Source organism: Cricetulus griseus, chromosome 8 (genome assembly GCF_003668045.3).
Source record: "Cricetulus griseus strain 17A/GY chromosome 8, alternate assembly CriGri-PICRH-1.0, whole genome shotgun sequence".
Lineage (NCBI taxonomy): Eukaryota > Metazoa > Chordata > Mammalia > Rodentia > Cricetidae > Cricetulus > Cricetulus griseus.
The window spans coordinates 74,194,663-74,207,647 of NC_048601.1; the positions used below are offsets into that span (position 1 = coordinate 74,194,663).

Here is a 12,985-nt window from a genome sequence, read left to right on the forward strand (position 1 = left end):
GTCTAGCCACAGATTCTTGGCCCCAGTAATGATGTCAGGTTTGGGTTTCAACTTGTGAAATTGGCCTTAAATCCAATCAGAGAGTCATTCCTTCCTTTTGTGACATTTGTATCCCTGTTAGATCAGTGGACATGTCTTACTAGACTAGTCATTGGTGTAGCCCACAGAGTTCACAGTTGGGAAAGACTGGTGACTCCTTCTCTCTCTCTCTCTCTCTCTCTCAACCCTGCCTTAGCAGTTTGCCAGACTTTGCTGTTAATTATTTTCTAATTTCTCCTGTGATTCCCTCCATTATGTACATGTAGAAGTATGTTGTTTTATTTTCACATATTCATGAATTCCCATAGATCATGTGGCAGCGACTACTCAGCTGTGATAGACAGGAAACAGAGAGAGTGACAGAAAGTGAGTCCTAAGGCAAGATCTAACTTCCAAGGACACTCCTAGGTGACCAAGTTCCTGCAGCTAAGCCCCACCTCCTAAGGTTTCTAGCTTCTCCCACATGGTTCCACCTACTGAGGACCAATATTTCTATACACAGTCTGTGGGAGCTGTTTCAGGTCCAAACCGTGGCAAGAGTATTGGATGCTGAAACAGTAGCTTTTCTCCTCCTGGCTTCTTCTTTGCATGGATGAGATAAGAAGCAAATGCTAAACAAACCTAATTTCTTCCTCGTTTCCTTCCAGTTCCCAAAGGCCCAAGGTAGGCTTAGCTTGTAGTTTCTTTTCCTGGATGTATTATACCAAGGAGACTCTCTCACCACATGCAAAGCTAAGTGGGTGTTCCTCACTCTTCCCTGTGCCTGCCTCTGAAACACCTCACTCCAAAACTACTCATGCTTCATTAATTACACACTGTATTTGTTCCATGGCCATCACATTGGTGGCAGACCAAGCAGTGCTGGCCGGGTGATTGAAGTTTCTACCTGCTATCACAAATACTCATCTGACCTCCATGCAGGGTTTGTACCGGTGCCACTTTGACTCCTGTCAGCCAGAGGCCAGTAACTGTATCCTCTTCCTTCCCTTTGGTATCCATAATGAATCATTAAGCTGTAACTAGAAGAAAACCAGAACAACTGTAAGTAAATTGGGAGAGAATGACCTTACTCTGGCTGAACTTGGAGTATGGCATGCCATTCAAGCCTGCCCTGTCCACACCTCCTCTGAAGAGAAGGAACCCACTTCGTAAAGTCTAAACCACATTCTATGGCAAAATCTCCAATCACATCATAAACATAGACATCTTTTCACAAACTGTGTATTAGCTACCGTTCTTGTTGATGTGAGCAAATACCTAACAAGGAACAACTTGGAGGAGAGATTTATTTGGTCTCACAGTGAGGAGATACAGCGTGGTGGGGGAAGTGCCCAGCAAGAAAGGCTCACAGCTAGCCGGCGTTGGTGGTGTACGCCTTTAATCCCAGCACTCAGGAGGCAGAGGCAGGCAGATCTCTGTGAGTTCAAGACCAGCCTGGTCTACAAGAGCTAGTTCCAGGACAGCCTCCAAAGCCATAGAGAAACCCTGTCTCAAAAAACAAACAAAAAAAAAAGAAAGAAAGAAAGAAAGAAAGAAAGAAAGAAAGAAAAGAAAGGCTCACAGCTGCAGAAGCACAAGGCCACCTCCTTGGGCTAGGCCCCACCCCCTAACGGGTCCCTCCCCAAACAGCTCCACCAACCCTGGACCACAGCAAATACATGAGCCTACAGGAGACATTTTACATCCATACCATAATACCTTCCTTCTGGTAAGTTTAGCATCTAACTCATGCTCTTTTCCTTAGACCCAGCCAAAGTATATTAGAAGAACTCAGCAGTTATCTATGGTCATTAAGCACTGTTCCCTTGAGGACCCCAAAGGCTGCTGGTTTGGAGACGTTCTCAGGTAGTGCTTTTTCTCAGCCTCGGATACCTATGGTGGCAGTTAGCCACACCCAGCATAAGCACAATCACTTGTCCTAACAGGTCAACCCATAACTTAGCTAACATCCTTAGACTTGGGCCCTGAACCTCAAGTCTAGTGCCATAAACCACTACCCAGGGGGAAGATGCTGCAAATCTGCAGTTCTAAACAGGAGCCTCAAAGTTCAACTTCCTTCCTCCTCACTTTCTCCCGATGCTTCTGGGAATTGAAGAGAAATTAACATCATCTTCTAATATGGGCTTATTTATTTTTCTTTCAGAGCTTCTGACAATTTCTTTATGTGTTAAGCCCTTAAGTTTTGATGAGCTCCAAGAAACCACAGGCCATGGCCCCTAGCTCATTGCCTCAGTGGAGAAATATCTCGTGCTTAGTCAAGTCTTGGGCAGGTGGTTGACATTATCAGTTTGTTTAAGACAGAGAGGTTTTCTGGGACACAGGACAATTGTTCCTAAATATAGACCAGTCAGAAGAGTGGGTCACGTGAAGTCTTAAACAAACATCCTTTACAAGCTCCCCTCCCCAAGTCTATTATAAATGCCAAGATGACAGAGTATATCTAGTGAGTTCTGCACACCTAATAAGTATTCAATAAAAAAATCTTTGTATGTGTGAGTGTTTTGCCTGCATGTATGCGTGTTATCTCATGAACCCCTAGTGCCCATGGAGATCAGAATAGGATGTCAGATCCCCTGAAACTGGAGTTACAGACGATTGTAAGCCAGGAATTGAATCTACATGTTCAATTCTGCAAGTTTTCTTCACCACTGAGCCATCTTTGCAGCTCCCAGTTCAATAAATTTTTAACAAACTTACAAATACCTGAACTGGTACAAAAAAGAAGACTGAAAAACCATGACGATTGAAAGCCTGAGCCCTAATCAGAGGTTACCTTGGCCAACGGGAGCTAAGCAATTGCCTAGTCTCCCCTCAGACTTAGCAAGGCTGTGTCCCCAAGGTAGGCAAATACCCTGGCACACACATACACTATAATTTTAATATTACTTACTCCTAGCTTGATGGATTCAGTAAGCCTCAGATAGACTTTGCATCACATATTAAATCTGTTCTTCAGGTAAAAACACAACCTCTAGATACAAGCAAAATAATAGCAGCATATGAACTGCTGAGGATCTCCACAATGCTTTTCACACAGTGTCTGGGGTTGGGTAAGCCTTCCACTGTTTGAAATTATTATTATAGTTTTAGTTAATTTTCCCATGCCAGGATCACCTCTCTCTACCCATGCTTTTATTGAGGAAGCGTCATACTTCTCATCTATCTTCATCCAAGATCTTATTGAAGAGGCACCATACTTCCAAAATTATCAGCCCATGACTGTTAACCACAAGAATAATCACAGATTTTCTTCTTGAACTCATGAGCGGGTTCCCTGCCCCTCGCCAGAGACCACCAAACTCCGTGGTGTTCTGTGCTGCGTGGTTTGATGGCACTGAGTTAAGATGGTGGAGCTTTCCCCCTCTCTCCCAGGCACCAGCAGGTGTTAGATACCTCCCTGTATCACTTTCTCTTGTCTGACACAAAGCACTGATGGTCCCTTTCCCACTGTCTTACAAATTGTTCTTATGTTAGAATGATAGAACTAATATGGGTTTGTTGTTCCCCATCTTGTGTAACTGGGAAACTGTTACATTTGTGCCAGATGTGATTAATGGTCTCTGCCGGCAAGAGAGCATACCTTACCGATGATTATAACCATTCTGATTCCATATTTCTTGGATATTTGTGGTTTTCCTTGCAAAGGGATCATAAAAATTGCCTTGTTTCCATCTCACCAAAAAGGGTGTGCCCAAAAATTCATTTGTAAATGCTTGTCTCTTCTCCCTGTCTATGAGCTAACCTCTGCTGTCTCCATGGCATGTGATATTCACAGAGTCACTGCCCCTAGGGTCCAGTGGACTGGACTTTGTCCTGTGGACTGGCTAAGTTGATCTCAGGGGTCCTGTCTCCACCCACGGTCTTGTTGAACTAAAGCTTTCCCCTACACGCTTCCTCTTTCTCTTCTTGCTCTCTACAGGCTGCTTCAGCATCTTCTTAAACCTTCACTGGGTATTCCAGGGGCATCCCCCACAGTCATCCATCCCATCCTAACAGCACACAGCCAGCACTACCAGACTTTATTGTTCTCTAAATAAGACCTGGTGCTCCACACCATCCTCCACACACTCCATTTCAAAACTAGCGTTAAGAAATAGAGGTGGGAAAATAACTCAGTGGTAGAATGTTTGCCTAGCATGTGTGAGGCCCTAAGTTTAATTTGTAGTGCCACCAAAGAAATTAAAAGAAAAAGAAAGGAAGGCTGGGAAAATGACTCAGTCAGACCCGAGTTTGATTCCTAGAACAACTCGCAAAAAAAACCTCTACATGGTGGATCCCTGGGGCTTACACACACACACACACACACACACACACACACACACACACACACACTTATAATTCTTGGAGCCAGGCCTAGTGACTCATCCCAGCACAGAACATTGAAGCAGCCTAGCAAGCCTGGAGTCAGTTCTTAGATAACCTGGACTAAACAGCAAAAGCTCATCTTTGGGGTGGGGAGAGGGGAAAGGGGGTGACTTAATGTTATCATGTTCAATTAAAAAAAAATTAAGAATTATAATTTTAGAAAAAAATATGCTTTTGTTTGTTTTTGTTTTCTTGAGACAAAGTCTCATGTATAGGCCAGGCTGGCCTTGAAGTTGTGATCCTCCAGCCTCTATCCCCTGAGTACTGGAATTAAAGGTAAATACCCCCACACCCAGCTCAAAAAAAAAATCTGACCTAAAAGAGATGATTCATTGAGTAAAACCACGAGCCATGCAACCCTGATCACTCAAGTTCAATTCAAACACTCTAATCATTTTTATTTTATTTTATCTGTATGGGTGTTTTGCCTGCATGTACAGCCATGTACCACTTGAGTGCCTGGTGCCCATGAAAGCCAGAAGGAGGAGGATTGGATCCCCTAGAACTGGAATTACAGATGGTTATGAGCCACCATGTGGATCCTGGAAATTGAATCTAGGTCCTCTGAAAGAACAACCAGTGCGTTTAACTGCTGAGCCATCTCTCTAGGCCCTAGTGGCATGTATCTTTAATACCAACACTCCTACAGAAAAATAAGGGTAGAGATAGGAGAATTGCCCAGAAGCTTGTGGGTCAGCTAGCCTACAATATACATCAGAAACAAACAGAAACAAATACCCTGCCACAACAAGGTAGAAGGCAAGAACCAAGTACCAATACTTGTCCTCTGGCACATGCAAGCCTGTGCGCACACACACACACATACACACACACACACACACACACACACACACACACACACACACACACACGCACACACGCACACACACTACATATATATAATATACACAAAAGGGTCACTTTTCAAGCTGCACACTTAGTATTTAATATTCTATCAGTAATGAACCTACTTCAAGTTTAAGAACATTCTTAGTTTGTGTCTTCACTGAAACCATTTTTGTGCGCTCTCTCGAGTATATCCTAAACCAGGCAAGGAGAGTAGTAATTGTGCTATTAGAAGCTCCTTCCTTCTGAGGGCCAAAGTGAAATGCCTCTTCCCTCCTGGACACCCCAAAGAGAACATAGAATCTTCAGTTGGGGTTGTCTTCAAAACAAGCCAAAGACTGAAGATGTGTGTCCTTGTTGCAGAAAAGAGATTGGCTGCTGTTGGCCAGAGGGGAACCCCAGATCCCCAGACACAACCAGAATGCCCCTGCCAGCAGCTTCTATGTGATCACACCATCTCAGTCTCTCACACTGCTGGTGAAATTGGTGGCCACGAGGGAACTGATGCTGCCTGGGTTCTTCCCCCTGCTATCTGAGGACCCACCTGAAGACAGCCTGAAGATCATAGAGGCAAGTAGAGCCTACGGGTTAATGTTCTCTTGCTGCGAAGAGACACCCAACCAAGGCAATTCTTATAAAAGAAAGCGTTCAACTAGGGGCTTGCTTACAGTTTCAGAGGCTTAGTCCATTATCAATATGGTGGGGAACATGGTGGCACACATGACACTGGAGCAGTGGCTGAGAGCTACATCCTAATCCTCAAGCAGAGAGACACCGGTCCTGATGTGGGCTTCTGAGACCCCAAAGTCCATTTCCAGTGGCATGCCTCCTCCAACAAGACCACATCTCCTAATCTTTCCAAAGTATTCACCAACTGGGAACTAAGCATGCAAATATATGAGCCTAAGGTTGTCGATCTCATTTAAGCCACCACACCATGGGACAAATAGAATGGAACTTGAGCAAGGGGAGAGGGAGAGAAATAGGGCCGGCCATAAAGGAACAGATGGGGCGCAGACCGGGTTTGTTATGGCCGTTAGAAATAGAAGCAAAGACAGGATATACAGAGGGAGGAAGTCACTGGTCTGATTAAGGCAGCAAGGTGAAAATTAATTGAGAAGCAAGCAAGCCTGATTTGAGGGAAATAAGGTTTGTGAAGAGACAGCTGAGAGAGAAATGGGCCTTGACATAGGCAAAGAATTGGGAATTAGTGCCATTCATCTTAGAGAATATCCCACAGACATGGAGACATGGATAAGCATATGCAGGAATAAACATAGATATACCCCTGAAATCTGATTTAAATGAGAGCCAACAAGCAACTAGCTATGAAGGGAAAAGGGCAATTATCCCAGAAGGGAAAGGTGACAGCAGACAGGAAAGGACGTCCAGACGGGCAGTCCAGGTCCAGGTGTTGAATTTGATTTGTTTACCTTGGAGGGCCCTTTACAAAAGCCAGCCATCAGGGCCCTCCTCTCCTCTGCACGTCTGCCTTAGAGAGGAGACCATGAGGTCTCACAGAGGACAGGAGTACAATAGGCAGGAAGGGATCAAAGGAGACAGTGGGAGTCATCGGAACAAAGAAACGATGGCCAACAAGGGAGATGCCCAATGGGAAGATGTGGGTGGATTTTCGTGTCTTCAAGTGTTCCTTATGGTGTTCTAGGATGTGTGTGCCAAGCCTGTGGACAGATGGCAGCATGTCTGTGGCTCCACCTGTGCACCTGTGTGACACTATTTTCCTGTGATAGATATATATAGGCTTGTGCACTAGCCTCTGCTGGGTAAAATCAGTAAAAAGTCTCAAACTCAGATGCAAAGAAGCCAACAGGCCAGGAGACAGCCTTCTTCAGTACCCCTTACCCCGCTTCTCCCTCTTTGCCCTCCCTCCCTCCCCTCCTCCCATGTTTAGATTCTGTCTTTCCTCCCCTGGGCCCCCAGGTTGGGGTGGGAGGGGAGGCTCTGGACAGGGAGAATGGGAACCACATTCACTGCTGGCTGGCGGGCTGAGGAGCAAAAAGGACAGAACTGGGGATTGTGCTTGCTGCTTGGCATCCATGGTAATGCAAAGAGGAGGGCAGGAGTGCCATGGCTCCCTCAGCGGGTCTCACTTCAGGGCCAGTGGTTCCTGGCACAGGATGTTGTGGCCGGAAAACCTAACTACTCAGGAATGCTGTGAGCCAATGTCCTCCTTCTGTGCCCCCACTCACCTCAGGCTGGGAACTCCCTGTTCTTGTACTGGGGGCTGGAGCACCCCTACCTACATGTAACCAGAAGACACAGCCTCCCTCAGGCTCCACACTGGACCCCTTGTACCTCTCGGAGAGTTCTGGTTTCTCTCAGTACCCAGTGACACTTGCTGGGGCTAGTATTAGGGACTTCAGAGTCTCTAACCATCAGGCATCGCATCTATTTTTATTCCTTCTCCTGACACAAGCACACCCTCCTGGGGCGGAACACCAGCCGGACTCATCATCCAGCTCATCCTCAACCTCAACCGAAGTCCGGGGTCCTCCCCCTCCCCCAGCCTCTCACATGCTCATGTCTCCACAGGACACCTCCTGTTCAATGACCTTGAGTTCTCTGAATAAAGTGCCTCCTCTCCTCCTCAGAGCACACTAGACAGCCTGGAGCTGGGGCCCACCTACAACCCCTTGCAAGTTGGGAGCCACCTGTACTCACATCTGAGTAGCACCCATGCCAAGCCTCAGGGACGCCTCTACACCAGCTGGGAGAGCCGGGGCTTTAGAAAGGTACCTCTCCCTTATTCCTCCACCCTTCCCTTCCCTCAGGCCTCCCATCCCCTTTGTGCCTGAGTCCAAGGGAGCCCTTCATCTCCACCCTGCAACAGCACTGGAACAAAGAGAGTAGCCTACCCTCTGCACCCCCACAGCTGGAGGAGTAAACCAAGCTAAGGAAGGAGCTGAGGTGGGGGAGAAGTGGGGTGCCGGTCAGTAGGCTTTGGTTCTGTTTTGTTTTCCTGAGACTGGGCTCATGATGTAGCAGTCTAGCCCAGACTGATCTTGAGCTTGCCTGCCTCAGCCTCCTGAGGGAGGGGGAGTATGGCTCATGCCATCACACCTGTGGCTTAGGTGTGGTGTTTATAACTCTTAGTCATCTACTAGCAGTCTTGTTAAGCAAACAGGCCACACTGGAACTACAACCGCAGCCCCATCTTTGACAAAAAGGGCTGACAGGGAGGTGGGACTAGAACTGCCTAAGGGAAGGGAAAGGAATGCTTCTAGAGCACCAGGCCCGGGGGCCAGGCTTTCTAACAAGAGCTTTGGATCTGCTCAGTCTTCCAGCACCAGCAAGGGAAGTGCAACACAGAGTACAGGTGAGGAGACAGACCTGGACTAGTACCTCAGAATGGCTCTGGAGAAAAGGCTTGAAACCAGAAGCCAAGCATGGTGGCTCACACCTGTAATCCCAGCACTCAGGAAGCTAAGTCAGGAGGATTGCTGTACATTTGAGGCCAACCTAGGCTACAGTGAGACCTGTCAGAAAAGAAGGGCGAGAGCGATCAGAAGGGAAACTGAAGATGAAGTGCTTCGAGGAGGCCTGTGGTCTATTGTATTAGGGTTTCCTCTTGCTCGGTAGTTTTTCCTGCTTTCTCTGTAACTGAGAATTTGGGAAAACTTTCATTTTTGTCTCAGCTAAAATTGCAGAAGGATATTTCTAAACTCCAGAAGTAGAAGCAATGACCAGATGAATAGGAGCAGAGCCCACCAAGAGGGCTCAGTAGGCAAGCTGACAGAGAAGGGACCCTGGGCAAGGAGATGATCCTGCAGAGGCTGCAGTCTAGGGGACTTCAACCACTACCCTGGGCCTTCAGGATGTCACTCCAGGACTGAGATCTGGGAAGAAATTAGGACCAGAGTCCAGCAGGGAGCAGTGACAGGAACTTGGGAACTGTCTTGTCTTCATAGAAAACACTGATTGTTCTTTGCAGGCTGGACAGTCTCAGAGCAACAGAGTTCGAGCCACAGTGGTTCCCCTGCCAATGGCTCCAGCCCCAGGTAGAGCTCCCAAGACATCAGCAGCCACCAAAGCTTCCTCAGGAACCTTCCTGCCCTCTGATTCAGAGGAAGAGTATCCTTCTTAGACCTAAGTGCCCAGCGCCAGGACACAGCCATACCACAAAGATGGCTGCCTGAGAGCAATCTGCCTGCGTTCAACCTGAGCCTGTGAACTCGGGCTAAGAGACAGCCTCTCCCGCCTCTGTCCCCAGTCCTGCCATTGCCCAACTCAGGGCTGGAAGCAACACACCCAGGCCTGTCTTTTGTCCAGCAGGGACTCTCTTTCTCTTCTGGATCATTTGATAGTGTTGACACAAATAATTAAATACCCAGTAAGCCTCTACCATTGTTAGGAACATTCCTAGGCCAGAATTTCTTCCTGCAACTCTGTGTAAGAAGGTGGATGAGGTCAGGTCACCCTTGGGAAACTGCAACTCCAGAATTTCGATGAGGTTTTCACAGCTCAAGAAAAATCAAGACATTAGAGCCTGAACCCTGGTCCAGAAGATTCCCTTCCCAGACCACCCACAGAGGTTCCCTTCAGCTTCAGACACTAGGTACCTGTGAGCAAGCGTGTGTGTGTGTGTGTGTGTGTGTGTGTGTGTGTGTGTGTGTGTGTGTGTGTCTGTGTTGAGAGGCAGGGTGCTGTTGTGTTGCCCAGCAGAAGGGAGTAGACATTGTGAAGGAAGCCTACTCCCTACCTCATCTCCTCTCCCCACACTTGCCTACCTTCTTGTCAGCTGCTTTGAACTACAGGAAAGTAGCTGCCATTTATAAAGTTCCTTCCCTATGCTTTAGATGACACTAAGTGCTTGGAAATGTATCCATTTCAAAGCCAGCAACCTTTTGAAGCTGAGCCAGATTCTCACCCTTGGTGGAAGGATAGGGGAGGAAAGTTAAGGACTGCAGATGGCAGACAGCTGACCCAGGGTCACAGAGCTATAGACCTTCCCAGGTGAGCCTGTGACCACCCAGGCCCTGAGCCACCACACTGTAGACTTTCCTCTCTGGGGCCCTTTCCTCCTTCCTTGGTCCCCAACATATCTCTGGTTTTTCTTTTGATCCCCTCACGCCCTCCCAGGACATGCCGCCACTGTGTCTATTCACACACAGAGACTTTTTCAAACCAAACTGGCTTTAATGAAATTTGTCTTATAAATTAAAAATACATCTAGCAAAGAACAATACAAAAGTAAGGAGCCACACTGGCCTCCCCAAAGTGCCTCCACTCTGACTAGTAGGCCCCTTCCATAGGTCTAGTCCCAGAGCCTATATCACTCAGTTCTCGAGCTGGTCATCCCTTGATGCCTCTGGTCCCCTAGTCTTAACCTAGGCACCTCCCACCCTCTGGTTCCTGCTGGTTATAACAGATTTGATTGTCAATGCCACGGCCCCATGAAACTATCAGCAACTGTCTCAGGTGGAGCCCTCTGACTTGACTCCTGTCCTGTCATTCCCTACTCTAGAAAACCCACAGTCCCAACCCCCTGACGTCCCACTCTTCTGGACCTGGCTGTACAGAGCCATATCTGAGCTGTGGTCTTTGCTGCCACTGCCTCCTGTGGTACCAGGTTCAGGAAGGACCAAGCCCTGCGGCTTGGGAGCAGGGACAGGCTTGGAGTTTCGCGGAGGTGGCACAGCATAGTCATCTGTAGCAGGGTTGTATGGGAGCTCATAGCCCTCCTCCTTCAGCCGAGCCTGGCACCACCATGCATCCTTAGGTTCCTGCGGCAGATCATAAAGGCCCCGGGGAGGGGCTGGGGCCAGGCCCTCGGGTTCATCATAGATGGGGTCCTCTTTGGAGTCTGTCAGCTTGGCTTTCAGCAACCGCTGCTGCACGTGCCCATACAAGTCCCAATAGAGAGGTTTCTTCGAATGCATCCCCTCCCCTGCCCTAGCAGGGGTGCTACCCAGAGGGTCTGAGTACAGAGAGTCCTGAGAAGGGCCTGGGGGAATTCGCAAGGAGTCTAAAGGCTCAGCATATAGGGCTGGGGGGCTGTCCAGGGGCTCCTGAGGAGCAGGAGGGGAAGTCACCTTCACCTCTGCCTCCCCTTCATGGGACTCAGTTCTGAGGATATCTTGTGCCTGTCCCACCTTTCCCTGGGCTTTCTGCTTCTGGATGGCAGCCTCAACTGCCTGAAAGATGTCATTTCCCTGTGTAGTCTGGAAAGTGAAGGTTCCGGCGCCTGAGGGGCAGCGGCGACCAGCTTCAAAAGAGAACATTACCTGAGGGTGTGGAGGGAAACATGTTAGGAGTGTCATAAAAGATGAGTCACAGATCTTACCAAGTTAGTGTATCTGAGGAGAAGAGACCACCTGGGAATGGAATTGATCATCTACAGCTAGCCAACCCGAAGTCCTCCCTGACAGTCATCCTCCCAGACAGCCCCTGCACCTTGTCCCGGCCATAGCGTCGCAACAGAGTGTAGGGCCAGAAAAGGAGTGGCTCCAGGATTTGACTCTGGGTCCCCAAAGTCAGGAGGGTCAGCTTCTCAGCCTCCACCCTCAGTATATAGGAGCCTTGCAGGCCACAGCGTTCAGAAGCCTCAGTCTTCTGCGTGGTTACCCAGAACTGGGAGCCTGGAAGGAACACACAGAAAGGGGAAGGAGCGCTGGGGCAGGTTAGGGACTTGGTAGCCTCCAATCGCTAGCTCCCAAGACCACGTCTTCTCCCCACTCCATTCATGCCAGGCAGCTACCTTCCCAGGTGGGGCTATACAGGGAATTCTCCAGCATCTCCAAGGCAGAAAACTTAGGCGGGTTCTCCGTCTGCGCCAAAGCCCAGCCGCCTTTCTGCAGGAAAAGGAACACATATATATATATATATAAAAAGCCAAGCTGACAGACTCCAAATATATATATATATTTCCCTTGGGTCTGGAGTAGGTGCAGGAGGTCCAGTGCCGCTCTAATAAGCCCCATTCTCGTAATGCTCCTTAGGCCCAGGGCCGCTCACCCCCAACCCCTCACCGGAAAAGCGTTTCTGCATAAACTCTGCACCCAGGCGGCGCTGGACGGGGCGTCCGCCGCCAGCAGGTGCGAGCGCTGCGCGGTGTCCAGGCGGAAGGCAGTGGCGCCGGGTTCGGGGGGACTCTCCACTGACACAGGGGCCACGCTCACACACTCAGCCAAGCGGATCATCTTGCAGTCCAGACGGCGAGAGCCGCCTCGACCCCCTCCAGAGCCCTTGTGGTCAAAGAACTCCAGACGCGCTACGCCGTGAGGACTAGCTGGGTAGAGCACAGCCCAGGTTTTCCTCCACCTCTGGGGGAAAAAATGAAAGACGCGGGAGTTCGCGGCAGCACGCCCCCACGGGGAAGGAGAAACACACGCAGGCCGATCTGAGTCTGGGGCTTCCCAGGCAGGGACACTTTCCCAAAGATAATGCCATCATCCCAACTCCTCCCCAAGAAGGGCACAGCGTGGGGCTTCAAGGGAACTTCATGGGGCTCTGCAATTGCCGGAGCAGCGTCCCGACCTGCTTCCGGCCCCTTTCCTCTTTCTGGCTGCTTTCACCCACTTCTAGTCCGGAGGGGTTTCGCCATCCCCCACGCCGCACACAAACCCACTCACACTACCTTGGTCCCGAAGCGCTGACTCTGTAGAAAGAGCGGACCCTCCATCACAGCCCCGTCCATGGCCCCGGCGGTTCCTTCCCAGCTTCCTGGCCCCGAGGGCGGGGGGCGGGGCGGGGCGGGGCTGCAGGGTGCCGGAGG

General features: G+C 49.3%; 2 protein-coding genes across 3 annotated transcripts in view; one reads left to right on the top strand and one right to left on the bottom strand.

Moving 5' to 3' along the window:
* The window catches only part of M1ap (meiosis 1 associated protein), a 61,756-nt gene extending 52,146 nt beyond the window's left edge, over positions 1-9,610 (top strand). The window contains exons 7-9 of the mRNA XM_027429438.2: positions 5,614-5,820; positions 7,863-8,003; positions 9,203-9,610. Coding sequence (XP_027285239.1) covers positions 5,614-5,820; positions 7,863-8,003; positions 9,203-9,355 — 501 coding nt within the window. The 3' untranslated portion in view covers positions 9,356-9,610. The remainder of the gene's footprint in view (positions 1-5,613; positions 5,821-7,862; positions 8,004-9,202) is intronic.
* Positions 9,611-10,383: 773 nt separating this feature from the next.
* Dok1 (docking protein 1) lies at positions 10,384-12,984 on the bottom strand. Of its 2 annotated transcripts, XM_027429432.2 has the most exons (5): positions 12,848-12,984; positions 12,240-12,533; positions 11,969-12,062; positions 11,665-11,849; positions 10,384-11,495 (listed from the first exon to the last, which is right to left on the bottom strand). In XM_027429432.2, the coding sequence occupies exons 1-5, from the start codon at positions 12,905-12,907 to the stop codon at positions 10,686-10,688; spliced, it is 1,443 nt and encodes a 480-aa protein (XP_027285233.1). In that variant the 5' UTR covers positions 12,908-12,984; the 3' UTR covers positions 10,384-10,685. The 2 variants fall into 2 exon arrangements, with proteins under 2 accessions (XP_027285233.1, XP_027285234.1); XM_027429433.2 differs by lacking the exon at positions 12,240-12,533 and having other exon boundaries at positions 12,848-12,927.
* Position 12,985: the final 1 nt, after the last annotated feature.

Excerpts from the sequence above, each read along its gene's own strand:
- Dok1 (XM_027429432.2), bottom strand. The coding sequence starts at position 12,907 with ATGGACGGGGCTGTGATGGAGGGTCCGCTCTTTCTACAGAGTCAGCGC. Across the intron at positions 12,063-12,239 it reads TATGCAGAAACGCTTTTCCG|AAAGGCGGCTGGGCTTTGGC; the intron begins GTGAGGGGTTGG and ends CTTTTCCTGCAG. Across the intron at positions 11,496-11,664 it reads GACGCTATGGCCGGGACAAG|GTAATGTTCTCTTTTGAAGC; the intron begins GTGCAGGGGCTG and ends CCACACCCTCAG.